Raw genomic sequence first — 26434 nt, forward strand, 5'->3', positions numbered from 1 at the left:
ACTGGTTTGAACAAATAATTTGGATTATAATTATTGTTATTGCTGTTAAGAAAAACGAGTTGTTAGTTTACTTATAACATATACATATTATGCCATCTACACTAATAAAAGACAAACATGCAAATTGACCGTACCTTCACTATGCTTTAAGCCACTCCCACCAGCCAATCAGAGCAACTATATGAAAATTAACCCAACCAAGATGGCGGCCGGCAGCTACGGAGCTGGAGCAAGCAGGAGGCTTGGTTGCCCCAATGATGGAGGAAGCCAAGCTTCGCGCCTGCCGTGGCCAGCTCTGAGCTCCACTCAAAGCAACAAAGTTTCAATTATAGAAGGTAAATAAACCCCAGATACCTGCTTTCAGCCAGCCATGGCCATGGAGCTGGAGTGAGCAGGAGGCTTCCCTCCCTCCCGCCTGCCCTGGCTGGCTCTGAGCTCCACTCAAAGCAACAAAGTTTCAATTATAGAAGGTAAATAAACCCCAGAATAAAAAAAAGAGAGAGAGAGAGAAAGGAGAGGCTGGGATCTTCTGTCACCAGCAGGCTTGGCCAGCCTGAAAATGGCCCTCATCCCCTCACCCAGGCTGGCCAAACCTACATGGGGTGAGGGTCCCCACTGGGGGGGGGGCTTGGCCAGCCTGCAAACAGCCATCAGCCCCTCACCTAGGCTGGCTAGGCACCCCAGTGGGGACCCCCCCTACTCTAAAGGGGGTGTGGCCAGCCTGAAAACAGCCATCAGCCCCTCACCTAGGCTGGCCAAACCTCCATGGGGTGAGGGTCCCCACTTGGGGGGGGGGGGTTGACCAGCCTGCAAACAGCCATCAGCCCCTCACCCAAGCTGGCCAGGCACCCAAGCAGGACCCCCACCCTGATCCGGCACACCCTTCAGAGCAAACCAGCCGGCCCCCACCCATGCACCAGGGCTATATCCTATATAATAAAAGGGTAATATGCAAACTGACCCTAACAGCAGAACAACTGGGAATGACTGGTCACTATGACACACACTGACCACCAGGGGCCAGACGCTCAATGCAGGAGCTGCCCCCTGCTGGTCAGTGCACTCCCACACGAGGAGCTCTGCTCAGCCATAAGCCAGGCTGATGGCTGCCAGTACAGTGGTGGTGGTGGGAGCCTCTCCTGCCTCCTCAGCAGCGCTAAGGATGTCTGACTGCAGCTTAGGCCTGCTCCCCGCTGGCAAGTGGACATCCCCCAAGGGCTCCCGGGCTGCCAGAGGTATGTCTGATTGCTAGCTTAGGGGGAGCGGGCCTAAGCCAGCAGGTGGTCATCCCCCGAGGGGTCCAGACTGCAAAAGGGTACAGGCCAGCTGAGGGACCCCCCCCCCCCCCCAGTGCACAAATTTTTGTGCACCAGGTCCCTAGTATATTAATAAAAAGCTGCCTTTTGAAAATAGTGAGAAACTTCAACAGAACTTATCTAAAGCCCTCCCATTTTAGATGTTTGGTAGTGTCAATCTGTTAGGATAAATTACTATTAGCCAAATCTTAATTAGGATAGGGATTACTTCTCTAACAATTAAACAAGCTAACTTACATTTTTGGATGGACTCAAAACAAAATGTGTTATCAAAAGTGATAGCATCATGTCATATCATTGTTATCTGGGTATAGGACAGTCTGTAGTAGTATTCTTACCTTTGTACAAAGCTGCAGTGCAATTTTACTTTTGAGCCCTCCCAAAGATAAGGCAGAGGAGTACAGTCAAGGAAAAGAGTATAATGACACAGCTTAAAAGATGACTATGCTGTCTGGCCAGCCTGGCTCAGTGGTTGAGTGTCGACCTATGAGCCAGGAGGTCATGGTTTGATTCCTGGTCAGAACACATTCCCAGGTTACAGCTTGATCCCCACTGGAGGATGTGCAGGAAACAGCCAATCAACGATTCTCCCACATCACCGATGTTTCTATCTCTCTGTCCCTCTCCCTTCCTCTCTGAAATCAACAAAAATATATATATTTTTAAAAATATGGCTATTCAGTTGCTGTGTGAGGGCTCTATATGAGGAAAAATGTAAAGAATGATGCTCTTCAGTTGAGAAAGGCGATCTGATCAGAGATAGACAATCATAGACTGTAGAATTGAATGGGACTTTAGAGTTACTTAGTCCAAACTTGTATTTTACATTTAAGGAGACTGAGACATGGACAGGCTGGATCATGGCAGTGTGGTAACTGGAACAAAGGTCTCTTGCTTTGGGTCCTATGACTCTTTCCATTACATTGTATTGCTTTTCACAAACAGGATGAAACAACTGGGAAGATAACTTCACAATAATTCAAGTAAAAATATAAACTCATTAATGGCCTAAGTAGGATTTCCAAATTCACCCAACTGGCCTATACCTTAAGGTTCAGGAAAAAGGTAAGTATGAATAGGTTTTCATCACCCATCAATTCCTTCTCAGGCATAATAAGCAGAGAAAATGCCTAAATTCTCTGGAGTCACAAAGCAAGAGTTGACAGACATCATGGCCAAGGCATCATCTTGGTCTTTCATGACACCTAAGTCAAGTAGCCTGGAAGCCTCATGGGGGTCCATGTTTGGAACCTCGCTCAGTGCTCCAGAGTCTGAAGAGAAAATGTTCGAGTAGTGCCAAGTTTATTAGAGTGAGAGAGAATCCCCCTCACATCGCCACCAGTAGATCCCAGAGTTGCATGCACTACCTCATACCGACAATCATGGAAAATCGTTATAGTTGGAGGATACCTTAGAGGTCACCAGGTTGACCCTCCCAGCTGACATGTTAATCCCTCTTAAACATCTCCCTTCAGTGGACTGTGGTCAGATTCTGTTTACCACAGCCACGATGGACACTCTGGCCAGCTCTGACTCTGCACTCTGGAAGAGAATGTTTAAGTACTATATGGTAGAAGAAGGATAGTTCCTTGGTGTAGGCCCCACTGGATCCTCTTCCTATGAGAACAAGTTTCCAGAGTCCGGCGCAAAGTCCCTCAAAATCCCCAACCAAGCACAAAGCACAAAAAAGGAGGCGGGGAGTGGGGGGGTGGGAGGTGGGGTCTAGCGATTGGTAATTGGATTTTGTTCTTGGGCTCTCAGAAGGTCTAGTTCTTGGTCCACAGAAGGCCTCTGTTGCAGGGTTGTAGGGCCAGCCCTCTCCAAGAACAACTTGTCCTTAAGCTCAGGGGAGTCCTTCCAGAGAATAGCTAGGTCTGTTGTTCTACCAGCTGTAGTTTGGCCGTCTTGACTCGCTGGGCTTCCTTCAGGTTCCGTGCACGAACCTCTGGGTTGGAAATGAACTCCACCTGATGCACAGGAAACCAGCCTCGCTCCCCATCTGAGAGTCTCATGCCCTCCAGCCAGCCTATGGGTACAAGATGGGTGGGAAGAAAAATTATCTGGAGAACACAATCATTTCCCCTGAACCACCTTTCCAAACACATTCCTGAATTTTAAGGCTGAATGGACGGGCGAGCCCCCAGAGCATGGGACAGCCAGTGCACTCACCCTGGCTGCTCTAGGTCTGACCTAGTCTATAGCTGCCTACTCCTTAGTGTTCTTTCTCTACTCTCATGAGTTGAATTGTGTTCCCCCAAAGTATATGTTGAAGTCCTAATCCCAAGTACTTCAGAATGAGACTTCATTTGGAATAGGGTTGATGCAGATGTGATTAGTAAAGTTAAGATGATGTAATACTTGAGTAATGTGGCCATTAATCCAATGTACCTGGTATCCTTCAATAGAGAAATTTGGACACACACGCACACACATAGAAGGAAGACAGAGGTAGAGATTGGATACACTGCCACAAGCCAAGCAATACCTAGAGCTACATAAGCTGGGAGAGGCAAGACAGGACCCCCCTACCCCCCCACCCCCACCCCCAGAGCCTGTATAGAAGGAGTATGGCTCTGCCAACACTTTGATTTTGGACTTAGGGCCTCCAAAACCACAAGAGAATACATGTCCATTGTTTTACGCCACCCAATTTGTGGTACTTTGTTATAGAAGCCCTAAGAAGAGAATACTTCCATCCAACTCCAATGCCAGCCTACTGCTCGTGGACTCCCCTTCTTACCATCACTGCTTTGTTGAGTCACCATCACCACGTCTGCTTTCTCCAAAGCCAACTCATCATTCTCTCGAGGTTTGTAGGCTCGAAGGCACTGCACTTGTGGGGAATCTGGAAGAGAAGAGTGTGAAGGGAAGTTAGGAAAGGCAAGTAACTGGAACATGGAGAAGGAATTGCAGGGGGAGGCTGAGAGGACTTGAGATCGAGAAAGTCTGCGTTTTTGAAAGTTACAGACAAAAGAGACAATTGGAAAAGTCTTCATCTTCTACCAGGAACGAAATGGCTGACAAGGAAATACAAATACCAGAATTCAAATAAATCAAAAATTCTATTTCGGTGGGGAAGATGAATTGAGAAATACATTGGAAACAACTTTAGTGACTCATTATTACAAATTCTCCAGATCCATCTTCACTCTGAAAGCTTTCCTGACTCTTTAGTCCTCAGGGGATACTGAACTTCAAAACTGCTTATGTAGGCCAGACCATTTATCCTATACCTAATTATTTTATGTATGTGTTCTGGGTCTGCAACTAGATTGTAAAACCTGAGTCTGGGACTCATTCTTTATTTTCTTCATGCTACTCAACATGGGTCTAGAAGAGACTTAACCAGTGGGGCTCAAGATCTAAGAAGGCACCGAATCCCCTTCAGCTTCAGTTTCCTCCCAGGTACATGGCTAGGATGATCAAGAAGATTCTTGAGAAAATTCTGGAATCGGGAAATTCCTACAGTTTTGAAGCTCAAGGTTAACAAGCCTCAGAGTATTCTTGACCCACAAGCATTCCATTATCTATGGGTTTATTGCTCTTTCTACTTTTCTGGCTGTACTAGTGCCCTCAGAAAACAAACAGAACACCACCTAATTATCTGCACTTCATCTAAAGTCATCCTCTTTGCCATTCACAGGGTCACAGTGAAGGAGGAAGAGTTATCTTGCCTCTCTTACCAACCCTATAGAACTGAAGCCCAGCAGATGATCACACAGTGAGCAAGTAAACAGAACTCAGTTTACAACCGGGCTCTCCTACTTCCTTTTCCAGATTCCCTTGTATTTGTTTGTTCTTTTGTTTGAGTCACCAAAGGTTCTGTCTTCCTAGAAGTTCAGCTCCTTTTGGATACGGATTAGGGAGTCCTTGCTGGAGGACTACTATGGAGCTTATAGACGACCCATAACTTCAGCCTTGGCGTGAATGCAAACATTCATAATGTGTGTGTGTCTGTGGCTACCAGTGAGTGCCCGGAAGCCTGGGGTAAGAGCAGTGGTTTCGTCATCCTCTACAGGAGCAGGGTGTGCTTAAGACAAAACTACTGTTTGGATATTTTCCCGTAACTCCCACTCCAGCCCTACTCTCTCCATTTCCCTGAGACCTTCAAGCAGATAACATCCAGCCCCGCTCCCACCTAAAAAAAGACAGGATAGACTTAAGGGGCCAAATATTTTAAAAGAGCAAACTACTGCCCCAAATAGGGATTGCATGGGGTTTGCAGCATTGCCATGGTGGTGGGAAGTTTTAAGCAGATACATCTCAGGTGTTTAACCTCCAGTGGGCGGCTTCTACCATGAAATTCTGGACAAAAGCAATAAATGGAAGCCTCCCCAAGTTACCATCCAGCCCTCTAAACTCCTGCCTCTAGAGGAGACTTCTGACCCTGCCATTTTTCTCTCCCTCACTTACCATAACACTCCAGAAGGTCCAACTCCTCTCTTGGCATGGCCAAGGCAGAGATCCATCGAAGCTTTTCACTTCTGCGAAAACAAAGGAGGGTCATTGTTCCAGCTGCAGCTCTGGGGTGTGGGACAAGGAAGGAGATGGGGAACGGACATGACTGTGGGAAGACTGTCTAATTCAGTGGTATTTAGGGAAAGTCAATGGGATTCTTCTTGGCAGGAAATATGACAGGATCTTGAACTGTATGTTAATGTCTTGCCCTCCTTTATGTTTCCCCTTCTCTTTCCAAGTTTATCCTGTCAGTGGCATCTCGTATCTTTCAAGTGGGGGCATAAAGTCAAATGTCAGTTATAAACAGGTGGATTTTCCATTATGGAAATTGTACTAAGCAAAATGTTCATCTCAGTGTAGATCCCCTTGATCACTTTGCATAATTCTTGACACTCCTCTGCCCACCTCCCTTCTATTAAATGTCTCAGAGATGAAAATCATCCTATGATTATAATTAGATCAGGGAGATGTATCTCCTAATTTTTCTTATGTAATGTTCATCCTAGCCTAATTCTGTGATTATCTAAAGGTTTTTGCATTATCTTAGCCTTGGCTTCCAAACACGCCAGAGTAATCGAGAGCTGGCACTGTTACTGTTCCAGAAAGATGCTACCCAAGCTGCCAAGTAAAGGACACGGGGCCATGTCTGTACTCAGTGCAGGTGACACTGTGCACGCAGACGCCGGCACCGGGCTCTCTGTTCCACAAGTGAACACAGCACTAGTGATCCCACCCTGAAATGTCCTCCAAGGGACAAAACTGAAAAGTGTCTGAAACATGAAGATCCGACTATTAGGTAACATGTCAAACTTTTTAAAGGAAACATTTCATATGTCTTTTATATCATCAATAATAGGTATAGTTTTGTAGCTGTTCATTATTGTTGGCACAGTGTACCAGATTTTCTAGGTATTATTTTTAATATTCTCCAAAATGTTATGTATGTATAAATGTATTTTTATTATTATTTAAAAGATGAGCGAATCGAAGTTCTCAACACTATGGATTTTTGCTCAACATAGGACTGGGTTGGAAGGTGGGAGCAAGGAAAGCCAATGGCACCTCACATATGCACCAGCCTTGGGCACTGAGGAATTTCTGGCTTGCACACATGGGCATTCACTGGTGATGTCAGTAATCCAACTCTTTAGTAACTCCATACTGTCCATCTCTTTTTGGCATCTCACAGACTTTGTCATTCCAGGTTAAAGGGAATACAATAGATACTAAGCCTTGGTGGCGAAGATATACCCTCACCCACCCCAATGTCCTGTAGGCGTCTATTAGCTCCAGAAATTTGGGTTTCTCTGTGGATGCTCCCCAGTCCAGCAAGGACTATATAGTGCCGTGGCTATTTTCTGGACACACTTCCTGCCTTGGTCCCATTTCTTTCCTGGGCTTCCAGGTCTCCCTCCCCCCAGCTCCTCTGCACAGCCCCATCTCACTGAGTCTCCGTGCTGAAGAGGAACTCGGCCTGGGTGCCCTGCGTGTTGTGCAGCAGGAAGAGTCGGAAGAGGTTTTTGTGAGGTCCATGTAGCTTCATTTCACACTTTTCTCCCCGAATAGAGGAGAAGGGAGCATGGTCAAACACCAGGAATCGGCCACCCCTGCAAAATACAAGGCTTTTCAACCAGATTCTAGAGTTGTCATACTTTATCCACCCCCAGAACTTAGGATCCCAAATCCTTGTCCTTAGCATATGTAGCCTGCAAATTCTCATAAAAACCATACGATGCTGCTTACTCTCAAGATGGTAGATCCAGCATCCCCAGGTATGTGTCACTAGCTTGGCAAACCACATATCTAATATCATGGATACTTCACCACTTTAAAGAGTTGCAGAGACAGACCAATATAAATTTTCTAAGACCCTGCGGATCTGGAATTAGCTAAGTATCTTTGGGCTAGTAGGCTCAGCCTAGTCCAAAGAAGCCACAAACTAACCGATTGGGAAAGTGATAACTAATTTGTTGCATTTTGTTCTGTGTCTATAATATGGTACAGGTCTTGCCATGTGATCTTGTGGCATATTTGGTGGGATCCCCTTTTTTGCTTTGGATCTTTCTCTTTCTTCTCTATACCATGACCTGACATCCACTGAGAAGGGTTCCTCTAGGATTCCTCTAGGGTTCCTCTCTGTCCCTTTCTGTCCTCCCCTCTTGCCTCTCCCATTTTCCTCTTGTGCTCTGTCCTCCCATTCCAATCACTGACTCTCGGGGCCGAGACAGCAACAGACAGTCATTGAAGAGATGCAGGTGGACTGGACGTGTGTTCAGTTTCCTTCGCAGCCCTGGAGAGACACTGGACTCCAGGGCAGCCAGCTCGCCACTCTTCACCAGCCAGCGTGACTGTGAAATGAGCGGGAATATCTGTAGGGTAGAGGAGGGCAGAGAAGGCAGTGTCTCAGATCGGACAAGCACAAGGCCCACCTCACTATGCCCCTTTCTCATGAGGTCCACTGACAATCATCTCTTCCACATCTTCCCTCTTGCTCATACCCACCCCTTAGACTTTGCTTCCCTGTGAACCCTCCAACCATCATGTAATGGTACAGCACCCATGTCCACAACTCAGGCAATGGAAGGTACCTGTGGTCTAACACCAAATAGTGACCATGTGAGAAAGCTTGGCCCTAGAAACCTGAACTGAAGAAGGCATGGAAAAGCCCAATTAGGGCATTTAGTGGAAGAAAGCAGGGAACACTATGTATGTGTCTTAGAAGTTAAAAGATTTGGACAGTTCTGATATCTGTTCTTTCTTTTATTATAACCAGAGACATGAGAGGAGTAGGTGGGATCCGAAGTGGGAATGGGATTAAGGAGAACAAGGTAGAATCTGCTTGGAGCTGGAATTTGGGTAAAGATAAGGGTAGAAACTAAGATAGATATGGGGATCAGAAGTATGCCCTCTCTCAGGGAAATAAGAATGGCATCTGCTCTGAGTTGGAATTTAAATGTGGAATGTCTATTGTAGATTTGCATTTGGATGGGAGACTTGGCCATAGATTTGGATTCAATTTTTTATTGGTTGGGCTACACTAGATTGAGATAAAATATTGGTTGGTTGAAGAACCAAAAATATCTATATCTATAATAATAAAAGTGTAATATGCTAATTAGACTGGATGCCCTTCGAACAAAGCCAGGGTTGCAAGGGAAGCCCGGGTCCTGGGTGTCAGAGGGAAGCCGGTGCCAGCAGCCGAGGAAAGGAAGGCCTACACTTGCATGAATTTCATGCATCGAGCCTCTAGTATATATATATTAAAGCCTAAGCAACTGTTCGACCGTTTGACTGGTAGCTATGACACGCACTGACCACCAGGGGCCAGACGCTCAACGCATAGGCATGAAAACATGGAACAGACTGATGAACCTCAGAGGGAAGAGGGAAGGGGGGAGGATGGGAAGAGATTAACCAAAGATCTTATATGCATACTAGAGGCCCAGTGCACAGATTCATGCACCAGTGGGGTTTCTTGGCCTGGCCTGCGGGGATTGGGCCAAAACCAGCAGTCCGACATCCCCCGAGGGGTCCCAGATTGCAAGAGGGCACAGGCCAGGTTGAAGGACCCCCACCGATGCACGAATCCGTGCACTGGGCCTCTCATATCTTTATAAAGACTTGAATTGATAAGTTTTCTTTCATCTGCCCAGTTCCCAGGTGTACACTATGCCCCTCAGGTAACTTCATTTCTTATGTCTCCTCCCAGACTTTCTTTACAAGCAAATGCATGTACAGATTTGCACCCTCCTACTTTTCCATCAAAGGTAATACACACAGTTCTTCTGTATCTCTCCCCTTTTCCACTTAGTGGGGTATCATGGAGAATAAAGTAGGCATTTGGGCACCCAGAAATAGGACAGAACAGAGGCATGCAGACTGAGGTTAGAGACTGGCATGGTGAGAGCCAGAGGGCTCTGTGTTAGCAGGTGACTGCTGACATGCCGAAGATTCACTCACCTTGCATTCAAACTCAATCTTCTGGCTCAGGTAGATGAGCTCCTCCGTCCGGCGCATTCTCTGGACGTTGTTATTGCAGTCTCGGATCAGCTGCCAGGAGAGCAGGGTGAGGAAAGAGGAAGGGCACTGTGTTAGAGGTTTGACCTTTGAGGCCCTGAAAGAAATCTGGAAATCAGTACTTGTGACAGCTTTTCCACCAGGCTTGACCTGCATGAAGGTGGTATCTAGGAAACGTTTCAGGACTCTTGGTGTACTTGCTATGACAGGGTCAACATTCCTGGGCTGAGTGAAAGCAAGATGGAATTTGGAGAGTGCCTGCAGTGTCCTCATGGTGGGAGGAGGCTGTGGGTGTGGAGGGAGGTTTGGTGGGTGCAGGAGGTACCTGGGTAATCCCATCAGCAGTGGCCATGGACCTGGGCAGGGGAAGACTTCTCCATGAGGGGAACTGTGGGCCACCTACCTCCTCCAGAGCATGGTGCGCCTTCGTGGCCTCTGCTTCCTCTGAGGAGCCAGGCTGTGTTCTCTTCAGAATGTTCTATAGAACAAACAGCAGCCAGATGGAAGGGGTGGTAAACAGGAAGAGATGATGGGGGTGGGCCATTGGGAGAGGTCCAGGAACAAAATTTTAGTAGCAAATTAACCCTGAGAAAGAAGGGTGTGGGTGGTGGGGAGACTGCGCACTTTGTCCACAGGGTGCAGGACAGTGCAGAAGGGCCAGTCCTGTGTTGTGGGGCTTCCTGAAATCACCCTTTTGAGTTGAGGGGAGAATCCCAGGTGGGGTCTGTACCTGGAGCAGCAGTTTGAGACGGGTGATGCGCTGGAATGGCAGGATCAGAAAGGACTTGAGGGACAGGCGCTGGCAGACAGGGTCGCTCTCCAGCCTCTCTAGGACCTCGCGGAAGCTGCTGTTGGTGCTCCTGTCAGACAGCAAGTGGGTAAGGAGGGTGGGGAATAGTGGGCCACAGGGAAGGCATGCGGAGTGGAGACACAGTGGAATGTTTGTGGGTCAGGGAAGGATGGTGAGATCCAATGACATGGAGCTGAGACCTAATGGTCCAGGGCCTGTGATCTGGAAGGCACTGGGGCTTGAGATCACAGAACGGGCACAGAATATGTGCTCAGGTGACAGCACTCTGGATCAGGGGTTGGAAGTTTGGATGCAAGGTCACTACCAGGCCCACACAGGGACTGAACGGGATTTGGGTCTCACAGCAGAGTTTGGAAGGTGCGTTCCTGGTAGGTCTGGTTGGTGACATATGGCAGGTAGACCCGGCGGAAGTGGGAGGCATGGTTCAGGACTACATCACACACGTGGAAGGTGAAGATGTTGTTCTCAAAGTTCTCCTCCAAGTCTGAAAGGAACCTGCGCAATATTCAAACAAGTCTCATGAGACCTGTGGGTCTCAAGTGAGCAGCTGGCTGAGCCCTGCTCTACCTGATCTGTGACATCTCTCAGTTAGTGAATAACTTCTGTCCTTTGCTCTGTGCCCCTTGCTCTGCACTTATGTTCTCTCCGAGGCTGCTCCTAGTTTTCCCATGATCTAACGCTTTGGTCCTAATATTCCATTTCTTGTTCTTTTCTGGAATATGTTCTGGTTTTCTAACCTTTAGATGCTTCCCAAATCTCATCTTCAATGCACTGCATACCCACAGTACATCCAAAACTCAACCCAGGAGGCATCTCATTAATTTGTTCATCCACCAATGGCTCTATCCATCCAGGACCCTCTCCTCTACTATTTCCTCCGTTCCCTACAGCCATTGGGAATCTCAGAGGGAGCAGTGAGAGGGTTTCCGAGAAGGAAAAAGATACCTACTGAAGGTTTATAGGCTAAAGACAGTGAGGTGGAGTGAGTAGCATTTGGGAGAAGAGGTGTCTTACGTGGCACTGACATCACGCACGTCCTGTAGACGAGAGAAGAGCCACTGCTGGTCTTGGTTGGAAAGGATGGCCCGGAGCTGGGGTGAATGCTGGAAGTGATCCACAGCTATGTTCAGGCTGCGCAGGTAGGAAGCCTCTGACACAATCAGCTCAAATTTGGCCTAGGAGTTGGGGAGGAGGAAGATTAATGTACAACACATTTTGAGTCCCTGGTGTATGTTTTAGGAGTAGAGTGGTGAACAAGACAGATCCATCTGTAACTCACCGTCACAGTGAAACCTAACCTGGTATCAGGGAGAGGGAAGGTGCATTGAAGCCAAGGGGAGAACATGTGCAGACCCCAGAGGTGTAATAGAGAAAGATGCTTTCCGGAAACTTACACTGAACATTTGCAGAACCATGTACTAAAGTAGGGGCAGGAGAGGAAGCCAGAGAGGCAAACATGGCAGTCTGGAGAGTTAAGTGAACAAGGCAAAGGAGTTTGGTGGGCTTCATACCACAGAAAAACAAAAAGAGGCTCTATGTAGGGGAATAACTTGGCCATCAATGTGTTTCTAAGCACAGTGTAGAGAAAAGATTAGAAGGGGCAAGAGAGCCATGTTAGGAACCTGCCGTATTAAGTCCAGGTGAGAGATGAAGGCCTAAATAGCCGTGGGAATGGGAAGGGGCCAGTTTCATGACTATTCAGGAGGGACACGGGGAAGGACCTAGTTATTTGCTAGAAATGGACTCTAAAAGAGCAGGAAGAGTGCCAGCTAATGCCTCAGTTTTTGAGTTGGGTAACTGGGAGAATGAGCCAGAGAACTCAGAGATTCATTTGTTTTTGTGTCTTGGCCCTGACACTCTATGTGGCTTTGGGTGGCTCATTTGATCTCTCTGAAGCTGTTTTCTTGCCTTTGGGGCAGGGACAGTGACCCAACCTCACAAACATGTGACAGTCAAAAGAAATGGAGTCAGTGAAAGCATCTTACAGACCCTAGAAGTGCTATTTTATGAAAGAAATATGTGCTTATAAGCGCAGAGGCCTGTCTTCTCAGAAATGTGAGACCGGCTGGCCCGGGAGCCACGTGGACCTGTGAGGATGCTGGAGATGCTGAAAGGGACCTGGGTTCGAATCAGCTCCCAGGGTCTGGTTCACAAACACGGGGAAGAGAAGAAGTGGTTTTCTAAATATCCTCCAGGTGCTTTGGAAGTTGAGGTCAGAACAGGGTCCCCCAAGTCTGAGCTTCAAAAATCCTAAAATTTATATTTGTCTGTCTGACTTGGTAAAAGCATCGTTTATCCGTAAGTCCTTCTGGCCCAAATGTTTCTCCTTCCCACTTCTGAAAGGGGTGAGTATGCCACCAATGCATATCAAACAATGTGCCACACACTCTGTTTAAAGCTAGATACGTGTCATTTCACTTAAACCATGTAGCAACCCTGAAAGGTAGGTATTCATTATCTTCAATTTTTAGATGAGGAAACTGGGACTGAGCAGTTATATAATTGCCTGAGGTGACACAGCTAGTAAATGGCAAGGCAAGGCTTTAAACCTGGGTTGGCCTAACTCGAAATTAAAGTCATGAACATGCTTTGAATAATTACTATATATTAGAAACTTATCTTTTTTTTTTTTTTTAACTCTCCCAGTACCTCTTTGCAATGCAATTTTACAAATGAGGAAACAGAAGTTTAGAAAGAGCAAGTAATTAGGCCAGAGTTAAATAACTGGCAAACATTAAAGTGGGCTTCCAGGTCATTGACTCTGAAACCTTAATACTTAGACATTATTCCAGGAAACCTTTACGTTGTACTATTTTATCTTCCTGGGAAGAAAAGTTTATCCCAGGCTGGTTATCAGCAAAGCTCTCCAGATAAAACCCATTCATGGTAACGACATCAGACACACAGCCTCTACTACAGTCTTGCTTTGGGGCTAAGGACCAAGCAGAGACTGATGGTCATTCAAAAGCCTCTATGAGTCCAATGGACCACAGGTCAGGCACAAGGGCACTCAGTCTTCAAGGGATACAACAGAAAGCCCCTGGTGTGCCTTGGTTGAAGTAGCAATCTTTAGCGGAGCCTGAAACCATGGTTCAAGATGGAAATTTCTGTCTAGCCTGAAGCACTAGTGATGGGATTAATTCTACGTCTGGCCACTTTGTATGAGTCTGAACCAACACCAGGTAGCAGTAAATGGCCATGGCAGAAGGAGGTGGACAGGCAGGCGGGTGATGATCTTCAGAGAGCAATTGAAGTCCGTTGGAGTGGAGATGGCTGACAGCTTGGGATGCACGAGTGCGTGGTGATGGTGGAGGTGGTGGTGGTGGTGGTACTGATGAGGAGATAGGATGTGAGCCTCCCCTCCTGCATCCCTCTCTCTTGCCCCCACCCTGCTCTGTTGGGTACCTCTTGCAGTTTTTGGTCCTCATGGGTCATGGAGAGCAGCACAGTGCTATTGCGCACCACAGGGATCTCCTGCCAGAGGGAGCTCCTGGAGGCCATGGAGAGGCGCTGCAGGTAAGACTCTGAGGACACCAGGGCCTTTCGGGGCTGCCGGGGGGAGGCGGGCCCAGAGGCCTCTGCCAAGCTGTCCAGCCGCTGCTGGCTCTGAATCTCCTTGTTCAGAACCACATCGCTGTACTCCTGGTAAAGCAGCTGGGCTGTGGGGCAAAGCAGTGTGGGAGAGGGAGAGAATTAGGGAGACAGGGGAATTAGGCACAGAGACAGACAGAAGCCACCAGACTTCTGGCTCTCCTGGCAGTTTTCTCTTCCTGTAGGTGTCCCCAACCCCTGCTGGCAGCCATAAGCCCCTCCCCAGTCTTGGGCACAACACCTATGTGCATCCATAGTTCTGTTTCAATATACTCACAGGAGTTGATGAGCTTTGAGCAGCGTCTTGAAAAGCCTCCCATCACCTCCTTTGGCTTTTTCTCCCTGTGGAGCAAAGAAGGGCTCTGGGGTGCTTGCTGGCCCTTAGATACCGAGGAGCCCCAGGAAACTGTAGATGGGATAGTCTCTAACCTCTGGGACGTATGCTGGGATGTCAGGGCCAAGTCCCCTGACCCATTTTGGGGTAGTTTGGAGCTTTCTTGGATGTCATGTTGAATTTTTACAGGGGGTTTAGTTCATAGCTAAAGGGCCTAGGAGGATAGAAAATTAAGATTTAGGTAACAAAACCAGGTAGATCAAAGGATACCAGGCTCCCTACCCTGGTATCCTGGTGTCTGTCTCTTCCTCTCCTTCCCTCTGGAAGAGACAGGGTCACAGAACCCATGTCAACTAACAGAAATCTCAGTATGCTAAGAAAAGAGAGTACAAGTGTGCTGGTTGGGAGGGATGACTCACCGAAAAATAATGGAGTCTGAAGGGCCAGGGGGCTTTTCCGTGGCCTGGCCTCTTGTATCTGTAAAGGGAAATGGATGAAGTAACTGAAGTTTCAAAGGAACATTCAGAGATAGCTGAAGAAAGTAAGACATAGAGAGATGTAGGCACCCGGGGAGGGGAAAAAAGGCTGATCTGGGAATCTGTGAGGGAAGTGCCAAAGCAGAAAGCATCTGATGACACGACTGGGAGGTATGAACACATCCCTCATGTCAGAACGTAGATTGGACAAGGAGATGATGTCTTCTCTACTATGAGGAGGACATCAAGAGGTGCTGGTAACTGGAAAGTGGGGTGTGTTTGGGGGTAGGGAAGAGTGTCCACAAAAACCTTAGGAAATGTGACACACAATGAAAACACCATGGTTGGGTGACAAACAGAGATGCAGGGAAGGAGAAGGAAGAGCATCACAGTGAGCTTCCAAGGACTTCCCTCTATGTTGGGGTTGGATATGTGGGTGAGTGAAGCAGTAGGGGGAATAGGAAGAGCCCTGGGACAGAAGATGGATGAAGTGGTAAGAGCTACAGAAAGCTTGGTCTGATGAGTGCTCCTTGCTCACCTGAAGAGCCCTCAGGTAAGATGGAAGGTCTGCGCAGGCCTTGCCGATGCCAGCCCTTGTGCTTACTGGAGCCCTCACCAGAGATGGCAGCCTGTTCACCACTGCCCTGTGGTGGTCTCCCTGAGTCCCGCCTGTGGGGCCAGCTGGATGCCTTCTCCAGGTGGGGATGGCTGGGTTTTTCAGGCTGCCTTGTTCGACCTATATCTGACCTCCTCAGGCTACTGGCTCCTTCCTGAGGGTCTGTTCTTCTTAAAGATCCTTTGGCAGGGGCCTCTGACTCTTCTGAGAGCCCTGGTTCAGAGGTGGGTTCCTGGAGACCCATAGTCCAGGGGGTGGCTGGGGAAGAGGGACTCGGAAGGTTCGTCATGTTGCTGAAAGCTATGTCAGGGGATACTTCACTCTTTCTCCTACTGGTGGAAGCCAAAGAGTCTGTTGATCTGCCCATGGCTGGGGGCCAGGAAGTACGTCCTCCAGAGTGGGGACTGGAGACTGCCCACTCTTGACCAACAGGCCTGGGCTTGGCTTGACCCCCTGAATTCATGAGTGCTCCCTGAAGGCTCTTGTTCCTCCCTCTGGCCTTCGGGGGTAATGGTGGTGGTTCGGTGAGGGGATTTATGACAGGGACAGGGGGTAGAGGCCTGTAGATCCTTGGACTATTATGAGAAACGGGAGAATGGTGGGGCTGAAACAAATCAGGAGTTGGGGGTAATGGCTTGTTGTATCTCAGCCTTGGGGAGGAAGAAGTCCGACTATGGTGGGAATCATCTGGGGTAGAGGGCAGAGGTCGGTACTGCCTTGCCACATGGGGGTCAGGAATTTCAGGAAGTGGAACTTTGGGGGGGCCACACAGCCCTGAACTTAGGGCCAATGGAGGGTAGCTACAGTGCCTCAGTGTGGGGACTGCTGCACTGGGATGGCCGTCTCTCTCCCCCGTGGAGGCATGGACGTGCCTCTTCTTTGGAGGAGCAGGAGGTGGAGGTTCATGCAGCCTGGTATCTATGAAGACAGGTGAAGAGCCATATATAGGAGACCCTGGGGTAAAAGCTGAATTATGTGGGGAGTCCCATGGCTGGCTGCTGTGGGGACTGCTGGGCCTGTGTGGATCAGAGGTAAAGTCTCCAGAGTCATGCCCCAGAGTGGACAATGAACTAGGGAATTCTGGAATAACGCTGCAGTCTCTACTGCTTCTCCTGTCCCTTCTTGGGTTCACAGAGCCATGGATGGCAGCTTTGGGAGGTCTCTGAGGCAACCCTGAATGAGAGAAGGAAAGTGATCGTCCCACCAGGTCCGGAGCCAGCTGTGTCCTGTGAGAGCCCGGGAAAGAGTTGCTCAATAGGTGCTGGATGGCCCCTGCGAAGTCAGCTAGGGGGCTCTGAGGAATGGCCCCATTGGAGCTTCCATGTGGGTCCACGGTAGCCTCTGAAGAGGGGGAGCCGGGGAGGGCCGTCAGGAGAGTCTCAGAAGCCCCACAGGCAGATGGGATGTCGGTGGAGAAAGAGGCTCTGATGGTTTCTGGAGAATATGCAGCCAGAGAGGCCTTTGTCCTGGGGATGGCAATTGGGGGGCTGGCAGCCAGCAAGGCGGCTCTGCTGGGGGAGACTTCAGCAAATGGGGAGGGAGCTGAATCTGGTGAGTTTGGAGAAGTCTCAGGTGCACCAGCAGAGGCCACGTGGGGCCTCCCACTGGATGCTGTCCCTGTCCCCAACTGGGAACCCTCTGGCTGGGGGTCCCGAGCTATTTCTTGAGCAGGTGGCCCCCCAGCAGGAGAGAAGCGAGGTGAAGGATTGGACTGACAGGAACATCCTATTGGCTCCAGGGTAGGAGTCTGAGCTATGGGACAAAGCTCCTCAGCCCTAAACTCTGTCTGAGAACCAGGAATCCTGGCATTACAAGCATCTGGGAACAAGTCACAGGGAGAATAAACCTTGGGGGCTAGTGGGGGAAGACCATCATGCTCTTCCCTCTCCTCTGCAATCCTCTCTCCTCCCACTCCCCCCAGTGTGGCCCCATCCCAATCTTCTGCCTCCTCTTCCTCCTCCTCTGGCATCAGTGCCCCTGGCAGATCTTGATGTTCTTGCCTTCCAGGTGCGTTCACTGACCTCCTGGCTAAGCTTTGATACTCCTGGTACTGAGCACCCATCCTACTCTCCTCAGGCCCCTTCAACTCCCTCTTCCTCTGTTCACCCACTTCCAGATCTTCCTGGCCCCGAGTCCTCCCCTCCCACTCATCACAATTCACACCTCCTGATTTCTCATTAGGCTCCTCCCTTTCTCCTTGTTTTGCAAGCACCATATCATCTTGCATCTGTCCCTGTTTTTGCCTCTGTCCTCCCTGTGTACCATTAACCTGCTCCCCCATCTGTTCCTGCTCCCCTAGAAGCCCCTCAGAACACACAGCCTCCCCCAGGACTTCCCCCTCTTCTTGTCCCTGCACCTCCAGCCCCTTGGCCTCCTGGGGACACAAAAGCCTTTCTTTCCCTTGACTTTCCTGCAGCTCCTCGCCCTGCCTGGCAGTCCCACTTTCAGAGTCCTGCAGGGAGTTGGTCTCTACAAGGTGCTCTTCACAGGAAGATGAACATCTGGCCCGAGCAGAGGCATCTGGAGAAGCTTCCTCTTTCTCTGCTGCTTGTCCAGTCCCCAACGTCAAAGAAGGGAATTCTGGTCCGAGTTCCACCTCCATTCTGCTGCGCAGTTCGCTGCATAGTGGGGCCATGTCCAGATGTTTACCCTGGACAGGGCAGGCCCAGTGCTCTGGAGGAGCTGGTGTCCTTGCCTGTCTGTCTGCCAGGCTCACGGGCACTGCCTCCTGGCACTCTGGGGTGTCCCAGGCCTCGGCCATAAGGTTTTCCTGCTTGGTCTCCAGATCCAAAGGGGCCTCCTTGGGGAAAGAGGTCATACTCTCAGTTGCACAGTCATTCATATCTCTTAAATCTCTCTGCTGGGTCTCCCAGAGTCTGCTTTCCTCTGCCCACGTATAGGATGGGTCCTGGCCTTCTTGAGCTTTGGGCCCCACGGCAGGGGGCTGGCTGCTTCTCACGAGAGCTTCAGGGATGACACTGAATTCTGCTACAGCAGGAATGGGAGCCGGTGCTCCACTCCGCGGCTCCGCAGCCTCCATCGGGGCTGAATCCTAAAGAGGCATAAAAGACAAAGTTTCTATCACCTCTTCGGCTTTTAACTATCAGAGGGGCAGACCATGAAGAACAAGAGTGGGACATTTCTTTGGTTCTCCATAGACTCATTCTTTGAGACAAAAGGTACACAACAAAATAAGCAATAGCCTCTATAAAACTTGTCACTTATTTGCCCATTTAATAAGTACTTAGCAAGTGACCCTTTCAAGTGGGGGATATTCGGTAGTGAAGGAGATAATGTCCTCAAGGAGCCTGCAGTCTTGTGGGAGAGACAGATAGGAAGTGATTGAATTAGACCCTCATTGTCAGAGTGCCAAGTTCCCCAATGGTCATTCCTCCTAGATAGTATTATGTCATATTGTCTCTCCCTGTCTACTCTCTGGACATCAAGAGTGACTCAGGCCTATGTAACTCCCAGACACTGAGCGACACACCCAAGGCCTAACAGCATGAGAAGCAGTGTTTCGGGGGACCTTCCTCCTCATCTGCTGATGGGGGTTAAAATAGGTCTGGTCATTATAACCTATGTCTAAGGCAAAGTGTAGTGTAACTGCCTTTATACTGGGTCTGGACTGTGCTCATCTCATTTTTCATAGTGTCGCACAGCCCTGTAACTAATTAACAATTTTGTTTTCAATTAGAAAGGCAGCTGTCATAAAGCAGAATGACTTGTTAGATTAGAACTGAAGGGATACCGAGGTTAACTGCTTCAAGTAGGTCCATAAAACTGTGTTACTCCATTATCTTACTCTTTCTCTCCAACAACCTTGTGAACTCTTCTCATTACTCATCAAAATCTTGACCTTCCCACCCCTGCTCTCACTTCAGCAAATTCTTTGCAAAATATTGAGAAACCAAAGGAAAGGAGAATATGGAGAAATCAAAGTTGCTCCAGTTTCTTGCAACTCAGAGAGACCTGCATTTTGCTCTCTCCATCTTTCCTCCTCCAACAGGGCAGGCGTCCCTCCTCTCAAAGCACCACCTTCTTCAGACTTCCTTCTCAGGGACCCTATGCTATGGGTGACCTTCCTCTCACCATCACCTCTGCTAGAATCATCCCACCAGCATTTAAGCATGTCCATGCCTTTCTCATTTTTCTAACCTGTAAAGGGAGTTGCTCATACCTGCTGTCTTCACAGCCTCGCATCTCGCCTGCGTCTCCTACAATCAAAGGAGACTCTATGAATGCTTATTTTGGAGGTTCTTGTCAGTATTTGACACTCCTGACATTAGAAATACTCTCTTTCTTGTTATCTGTGAGACTATAACTTACCGATTTAACCTCTTACATTTTCCCCAATCCTCTAACTACGTTACTGTGCTCCTCTTTGTAGCACTTATCAATTACAGTGCACTTTTCTTCTCTGTAGCATTTATACAATTATGATTATTATATAATTACTAGAGACCTGGTATTCATGCACCAGTAGGGTCCCTCAGCCTGGCCTGTGGGATCAGGCTGAAATCAGCTCTCTGACATCCCCCAAGTGGTCCCAGATTGCAAGAGGGTGCAGGCCAGGCTGAGGGACCCCACCGGTGCACAACGGGGCTGGGGAGGGACATGGGAGGCTGGGGAGGGACTGCGGGAAGGCTCCAGGGCATGTCTGGCCCATCTCGCTCAGTCCTGATCTGCCAGACCCCAGCAGCAAGCTAACATACCAGTCGTAGCGTTTGCCCCCTGGTGGTCAGTGCACGTCATAGCAACTGGTCGACAGTCTGCCCCCTGGTGGTCAGTGCATGTCATAGTGAGACGTTGAGCAACCTTAGCATATTATTAACATATTACACTTTGATTGGTTGAATGGCCGACCAGATGACCGAACACTTAGCATATTAGGCTTTTATTATATAGGATGTGTGTATTCTGATTTACCATCTATCTCAAACAATAGGTGGTAAATGTCCTGAGATAAAGAACTACATCTGTCCTGCTCAAATATCTATACATAGTTCTCTACCTGGCCTGTACTAAGTATTTAATAAATACCTTTTAATTACAGAATAAATTCTTGTTTCTCTCTTGGCCTACATTTCCCATATCTAATCTAGCTACCAAGTCCTATTAACCCCATCTCCTCAATATCCTTCAAGTCTGTCCTCTTCTCTCCAAATCCACTGCTAGACCCTACGCAGGCTACTGTCCTCTCTCACTCAGGCCACTGCACTTGGGGCAGAGCCTGGCCACTGGCCTCTACATAGCTTCTCTTGCCCTTTCCCAAGGCATTCTCTACCCAGCACTTGAGTGAGTCTCAAAAGCCCCACTTCTAGTTTAAATTCTTCAGTAGCCTCTAACTGCCAATAGGATGAAATACAAATATCCAGCATGGGTTATGTACCCTCCTTAACCTGGCCTTTGCCTACCTCTTCCCCCTCCTCAGCCCCCACCCCACTGGCCTTCAGTCCCTCTGGCTCACCTCCCTCTCTCCTGTAGGCCTTCAGTGCTGCTCCTCGGCCTAGAATCCTCTGCTCCTACCCCAGAGAAGCCTCTACTGTCCCACACTCACTGCACTTGGAGTTACATATTTAGTGTCTGTTCTCATAAGGGCACAAAAACTGCAATGTTAACTGCTTAGCCCTCTGCTTGAAGCTTAGTTGGCCCTCAACAAAGATTTATTGAGTGGATGAATGGAGGAAGGAAGAATGCAGAGGTGAAAGAGCGCTGTTCAGTTTCCAGTTCTGCCTTTTTGTTATCTTGCTAATTTTAAAGCAATTGTGAAAATCACTTAAACATCCATTTTCTTATCTTTATAAAAGGGAAAGATATTTTCTTTGCAAGGAATTGTAATGAAAGTTAAGTACGACAGTATAAAAAGTGCATTGTTAAATGTAAGGATCATAAAAATGTTAGGGATTGTAATTATGGTTGATGAGAGAGAATAAGTGTAAGAGAGAAATACAGGACTTATGAGCTGGAAGGACCTTCAGAGACAGACAGAAAACTGCTTAAGTTAAATGAGGAACCTGAAGGTCAGATAATCTAAACACTTGCTCACATAAGCAATTGGTACAGGTGAACTAACCAAGGTCTTCTGACAACTCAACTATAAGCAACTAGAAGTTCAGGTGTAAGAAAGCTGGAAGGTCACCAGCCTGGAGAGACCTCAGGGGCCTAGGGAATACACAGGTGCACCTGGACCTGCACCCTCCTTGTCTGGTCTGGGCTTAAAGTGGAAGCCCACCACCCAAATGCCCACTGTCCTGCTAAGGTATTGCACTTGTGCACATGCTTGCACAAGCACCCATCCACATGCACGTACCTGCATGTGCACACACACACACACACACACACACAAAATGAGCCACCCTTGCAGTTTCTACACAATAGAGACTGACATAACCAAACGAGCAGGTCCCTAAACACCCTACAGATGTGATAAGTATGTGACAAGTTCCAGGCCACCCCATAGACACAAATACCATCTATACAGGGCAAAGAGCCACCATGTCTAACATAAGCACACTTGTGTAGAAGGGTTTTTATATCCTTTTCCAGTTAATTGACACAGTGCAAGATTTCCTCCCTATGTCTAGCCCTAAGGACAAAATACTATAATCACTATGGATACTGTGATGTGACCCTATTCTCTCAACCACATGTTAAATAATATACTTGCTCAATGTAAGCACTTTATGAATCTTGGCTCCTACCTGCCCAAGGGGACAGTGTAACTAAATCTGTAGTCTCCCCTCACCCACAGCTGTATTGTCCTGGCCCTATACCCATACACACTGCCATGTCCTCAAAACAAACAGTCTCTAAAAATATGTGTGCTTCTGCTATATTTAGGCTACATCTGTATGCCCCATGGGCTACCTGGACATCTTCAGTTCCATACAAGTGACACAACGCACGTGTGCCTCCTGCAATCCCATTGACAGTATTTCTAACACAGTCTATCCATTTGGAAATATTGGTGGTCACCAGCTCAGACACCATTCCCTATACTTGATCCTGTCCTATTATAACCCTATTAGAATTAGGCACCACAAACCTACAACATGACAAAGCTCTAAGAAATCTGCAAAGCACATAAAGACATCAGGAGAGAGTTTTTGCACTGCCCATTGTTACAGTTGCCTCCTCACTCCCTTCTCTATGGGGACGAAGCTCAGTAACTGAGCACCGACAGATTGAGCATGGCACCTTCCAGACCAGACACATGTTGCATCTGCTGACCCCGTCCCACCTATGACTTCTTTCAAGACAAATCTGCAAGTCACCCCATTAACACAGTGTATGACAGAGCGCAGTATCTCCCTTGGATCCCACAAACATCTTAGCTCTTGTCCATTTCTAGTCTGAAGACATAACACTATTTCAAAGACAGCCACCTCACCGCCACCCACCTCCATCACACTGCTGCTTCTCCTTCGAACCCATGCTGCCTGCTATGTGTAGGTCTAAATATCTGCTTCCTGGATTTTCTAGCAATGGCAGTTTCAAATATTCTGATCCACACCAAAAATCACTAAAACACTTGAGATTGCAACACTTCTGCATTCATACTACATTGTCTATACTACTGCTTATCTTAGGAAAATACCCCCAAATCATTTTTTTTAATATAAAAACTGAGACTCCCACATAGATGGATGCCTTTATCAGTGTTTGACATTATTGTCCCCAATGCTACACATATATAAAAATTAGAGTAACAATCTGGACCACTAACTGCAAAGACCTGTGCTCTATCCACTTTAGAAAAGCCCCACCATCGCAGTGAAAACTATAATAACCGGCTCTTATCTATTCCTAATGTCTGAGAATGTCACAACCTCCACTGCCCTGCAGACCACACGGGCCCGCACAGAACATCAATGCTGACAGGCCCCACAAGCCCACTGTGGACACCCCCTGCCATCCAGACAGATTATGTGTGAGTGACTTCTTTGTGTCCTTAGCAGGGCCCCTGAGAGGTGACCTTGTTCTTGCCCACCTTACAGACACTATAAATGACCAGCTCCTGTTCACTTCACAGACACAGTGAGTGATTTACCCTGTCTACACCAGATGATGTAAGCTACCTGACATTGAGTAACACTGCTCTTGTTCAATCCATGGCCCTGTGAGTGGCCCATTCTTGTCCACACCAGTGACTGACCACTCCAGACACCACAAATGACATCTTCTTGTCTATCCCAAAGACACCATGCTTGATGTGGCCACAGACAACCTCAGACAGACCACACTGTGGTCAGCCATATACTCTTGGGACCCCTAGGACATGAAGACTCTTGACTATGTTTTGAATCACTGTTTTCTTTTGGTAAGAAGGATACCTTTGCACACCTCCTGACCTCTCTCTTCCCTACCATGATAATGACATACATTCCTCCTGCCAGACAGTCTCACTCAAAATTGACACCTACGTCCTTCCTCCTCCCAGCCCCACCCCCCAAGAATCCCCTCAGTAGACATGGCTTCAGTTTCAGGCCCACAGACTGGTTAACAAATTATTCCCATTTTGCTAGGATCTAGGCCAGTCTCTTCTTTCACTCTGGTGTAGCTAAAACAGGAAGTCTGAGAGAAAGGCCACATCAGGAGCTGTTGAGCTAAGAGCTGTTGAGCTAGGAGCTGGGATTTCTGGAGTAGGCCAAGGATGCAGGGCCTTAGAATGACATGGGGGAAGCAAAAGAGGGAAGGAGCTAGAAAAGAAAGCCACCCTCTCTCCCTTGTCTGTCTGACACACCCCTCTCCCTCAATCTGACAAGACTCCTGGCCAGAGTTCACTTTGGTAGACAGAAGGGCAAACCTGTCTTGGGAATCCAAGATCCAGGAAGGGGAGAAGGGACTGACATCTGAGCTAGCTCAGGACTAGCTGAACTGGCATCAGGACTAGCTCTCTGAGGACAGTCTTGCTGAAGGCAATTTTAAATGATGCTCAGAAGGAGAGCCCCAAGCCCAACTATAAACAGCTCCCTTCCCATCTCCCCAAGTTGAGAATACAAATTGTGCTTGACAGGAAACTTTGGAGAGACTCCCCAGATATGGGGAACCAGAGAAGGGGGCCAGGGCAGGAATCATTTTTACAGGTGAAAGTACCTTGGCTAGCAAGGGAAAGGTAAATATGGAGACATACACAGTGTGCAAATCCATAGGAAGGTGAGTAAGGAAGGCCCAGGCCTAGTTAAGAAAAAGGAGATAATAAGACATCCACAGGTGGGGAAAACGTTCCACAGCCGAGTCTCAGTAATCCCTTATTATAGGGCCAGCCCTCCCCAGGGCCGAAACTTGGAAGAGTCCTATTATTGGCCTGGAGAACATCTGGGGGCAGGGTGCCCAGTTCCAAGGAAGGGGCCAGGCCGGAAGCGAATTTTTCAGGCAAGAGCATTTCCTCCAGCTTCCCTCCCCTTCCTGACCAAGATAGTCACACGCCCCAAACTCTGCCCATCTGCCCAGCCCCCCATTTCCGGAGCCTGCGCCCTGGGACCGGGCTGGGGCTGGCCCCAGGGTAAAGGCCTAGTTTCCCGTCCTGGCCGACCCTCCCTTACCTCCGCCAGGACTCTACAGCCGCCAGCCCAGAGCCAGGAGCTGCGAGGGAGGAGGGCACCCACCTGGGCAGTGTCACATGCTGTCCCGGCACCAGAGTCCCTCCGGGTCCCAGGCGCCGGCCGGCCGTCCCCAGCACAGGCCCTGGACGCCACAGCCGCCCCACCCGCGCCCGCGCCCGCCCCTCCCCGCCCGGCCGGAGGGAGGGACCTGGTTCTCCTAGGAAGTTTCAGGTGAGGAAACCAGGGACACACCTTCCTGGGGGAGGGGCAGGGCCCGGCTGCACCGCGGCCCCATTGGTGTGAAAGAATCTCCCGCGTCACAGCTGGGAAGTGGCGACCTGGAGGGGAGCCCGGCGCAGAGGGCTGGCTGCTGGGCCGGGGACAGCGGCCGGCACGAGTGACCGGAGGCGGGGGGAGGGGGGACTCTCTTGTGCCCTTGTATGTCTCTGAAATCTGCTTGGATAGCGCTTCCCCCTGTATTTCTTCACTTGAGCCTGACTCTGGACCATGCCTTTTGTTAGCCTGTCTCTGAACGTCTGAGTTTTTTGTGTTAACATTTCTGAGTTAACATTCAATGTTAATTCTCTTCTTACTGTCTCCCTGTGACTCCCTATAAGACGAAGGGTGTATCCTGGGTTCTCTCCCTCGCCCTCATCTTCTCCCTCTCTTTCTCCCTCTCTCCCTCCCTCCCTCTCTCCCTCTCCCTCTCCCAAGAGGCCATCGCTCAGGGCCTAGGAATGAGCATCTCTAAAACCGCATGCCCAAGCCTTTCCTAGGTGTTATCTGAGTTCACTTAGGATGATGATACATCTCAGGATGTTTTTCCTTCTGTCCTCTTCCCAGGACCTCTGTGTTTGTGTGTGTTTGTACTGAAGTATCTAAGCCATTTCTCAGGCCTGCCTGTGTTTTTTTCACGGCTGTATTTTTTCCTAATTCTTTCAGGGAAAGCTTGTGTTCTGTTGGTCTGAGTCCAAGCCTGAGTGGGTCTATTTTTAATGCATCTCCATAGACTTCAAAGAATGTCAGAATTTTCTGTGGTGCGCGAGCACACGCCCCTAAGGGACCAAGGCTCTTGGTATTTTAGTCAGACTACCCCCCAACCCCACCCAGAGGTTCCATCCTGATATAAGTCAAGTGGAATCTTCATGGACTCTCTGGTTATTTTGTTCCTGGGAATACCACCATCTATGAGCCCAAACAGCTAGTGGGTTAGACCACTGGCTGCTGCATTGAACCGCTGACCATGACTACTACATTTTTGAAGGGG

The 26434-nt window shown here is 48.7% G+C and overlaps 1 protein-coding gene across 9 annotated transcripts; it reads right to left on the minus strand.

Moving 5' to 3' along the window:
• Window positions 1–2088: 2088 nt before the first annotated feature.
• On the minus strand, window positions 2089–25361 carry ARHGEF5 (Rho guanine nucleotide exchange factor 5). 9 transcript variants are annotated; one of them, XM_036328442.1, is made up of 16 exons: window positions 25231–25347; window positions 19800–19836; window positions 15542–18671; window positions 14947–15004; window positions 14471–14535; window positions 14008–14261; window positions 11617–11777; window positions 10945–11097; window positions 10522–10651; window positions 10195–10269; window positions 9735–10076; window positions 7938–8143; window positions 7220–7381; window positions 5730–5800; window positions 4057–4161; window positions 2089–3342 (listed from the first exon to the last, which is right to left on the minus strand). In XM_036328442.1, exons 3-16 carry the CDS (start codon window positions 18657–18659, stop codon window positions 3185–3187), a joined length of 5058 nt encoding a protein of 1685 aa, XP_036184335.1. In that variant the 5' UTR covers window positions 18660–18671; window positions 19800–19836; window positions 25231–25347; the 3' UTR covers window positions 2089–3184. The 9 variants fall into 9 exon arrangements, with proteins under 9 accessions (XP_036184335.1, XP_036184340.1, XP_036184339.1 ...); XM_036328447.1 differs by lacking the exon at window positions 19800–19836 and having other exon boundaries at window positions 7986–8143; window positions 9735–9824; window positions 25231–25361; XM_036328446.1 differs by lacking the exon at window positions 19800–19836 and having other exon boundaries at window positions 9735–9824; window positions 25231–25361.
• Between the last annotated feature and the right edge of the window lie 1073 nt (window positions 25362–26434).

This window comes from Myotis myotis, unplaced genomic scaffold, assembly GCF_014108235.1.
Source record: "Myotis myotis isolate mMyoMyo1 unplaced genomic scaffold, mMyoMyo1.p scaffold_m19_p_11, whole genome shotgun sequence".
Classification (NCBI taxonomy): Eukaryota; Metazoa; Chordata; class Mammalia; order Chiroptera; family Vespertilionidae; genus Myotis; species Myotis myotis.

What these genes read in the sequence shown, in the direction of transcription:
- ARHGEF5 (XM_036328441.1), bottom strand. Translation starts at nt 18,659, where the DNA reads ATGGAGGCTGCGGAGCCGCGGAGTGGAGCACCGGCTCCCATTCCTGCT. An exon ending in ACAAGAGGAAAATGGGAGAG is followed by an intron (nt 7,382 to 7,937) that starts GCAAGAGGGGAG and finishes TGTATTTTGCAG; the next exon opens with GGGTGGCCGATTCCTGGTGT. An exon ending in GACTCAACAAAGCAGTGATG is followed by an intron (nt 3,343 to 4,056) that starts GTAAGAAGGGGA and finishes TTGTACCCATAG; the next exon opens with GCTGGCTGGAGGGCATGAGA.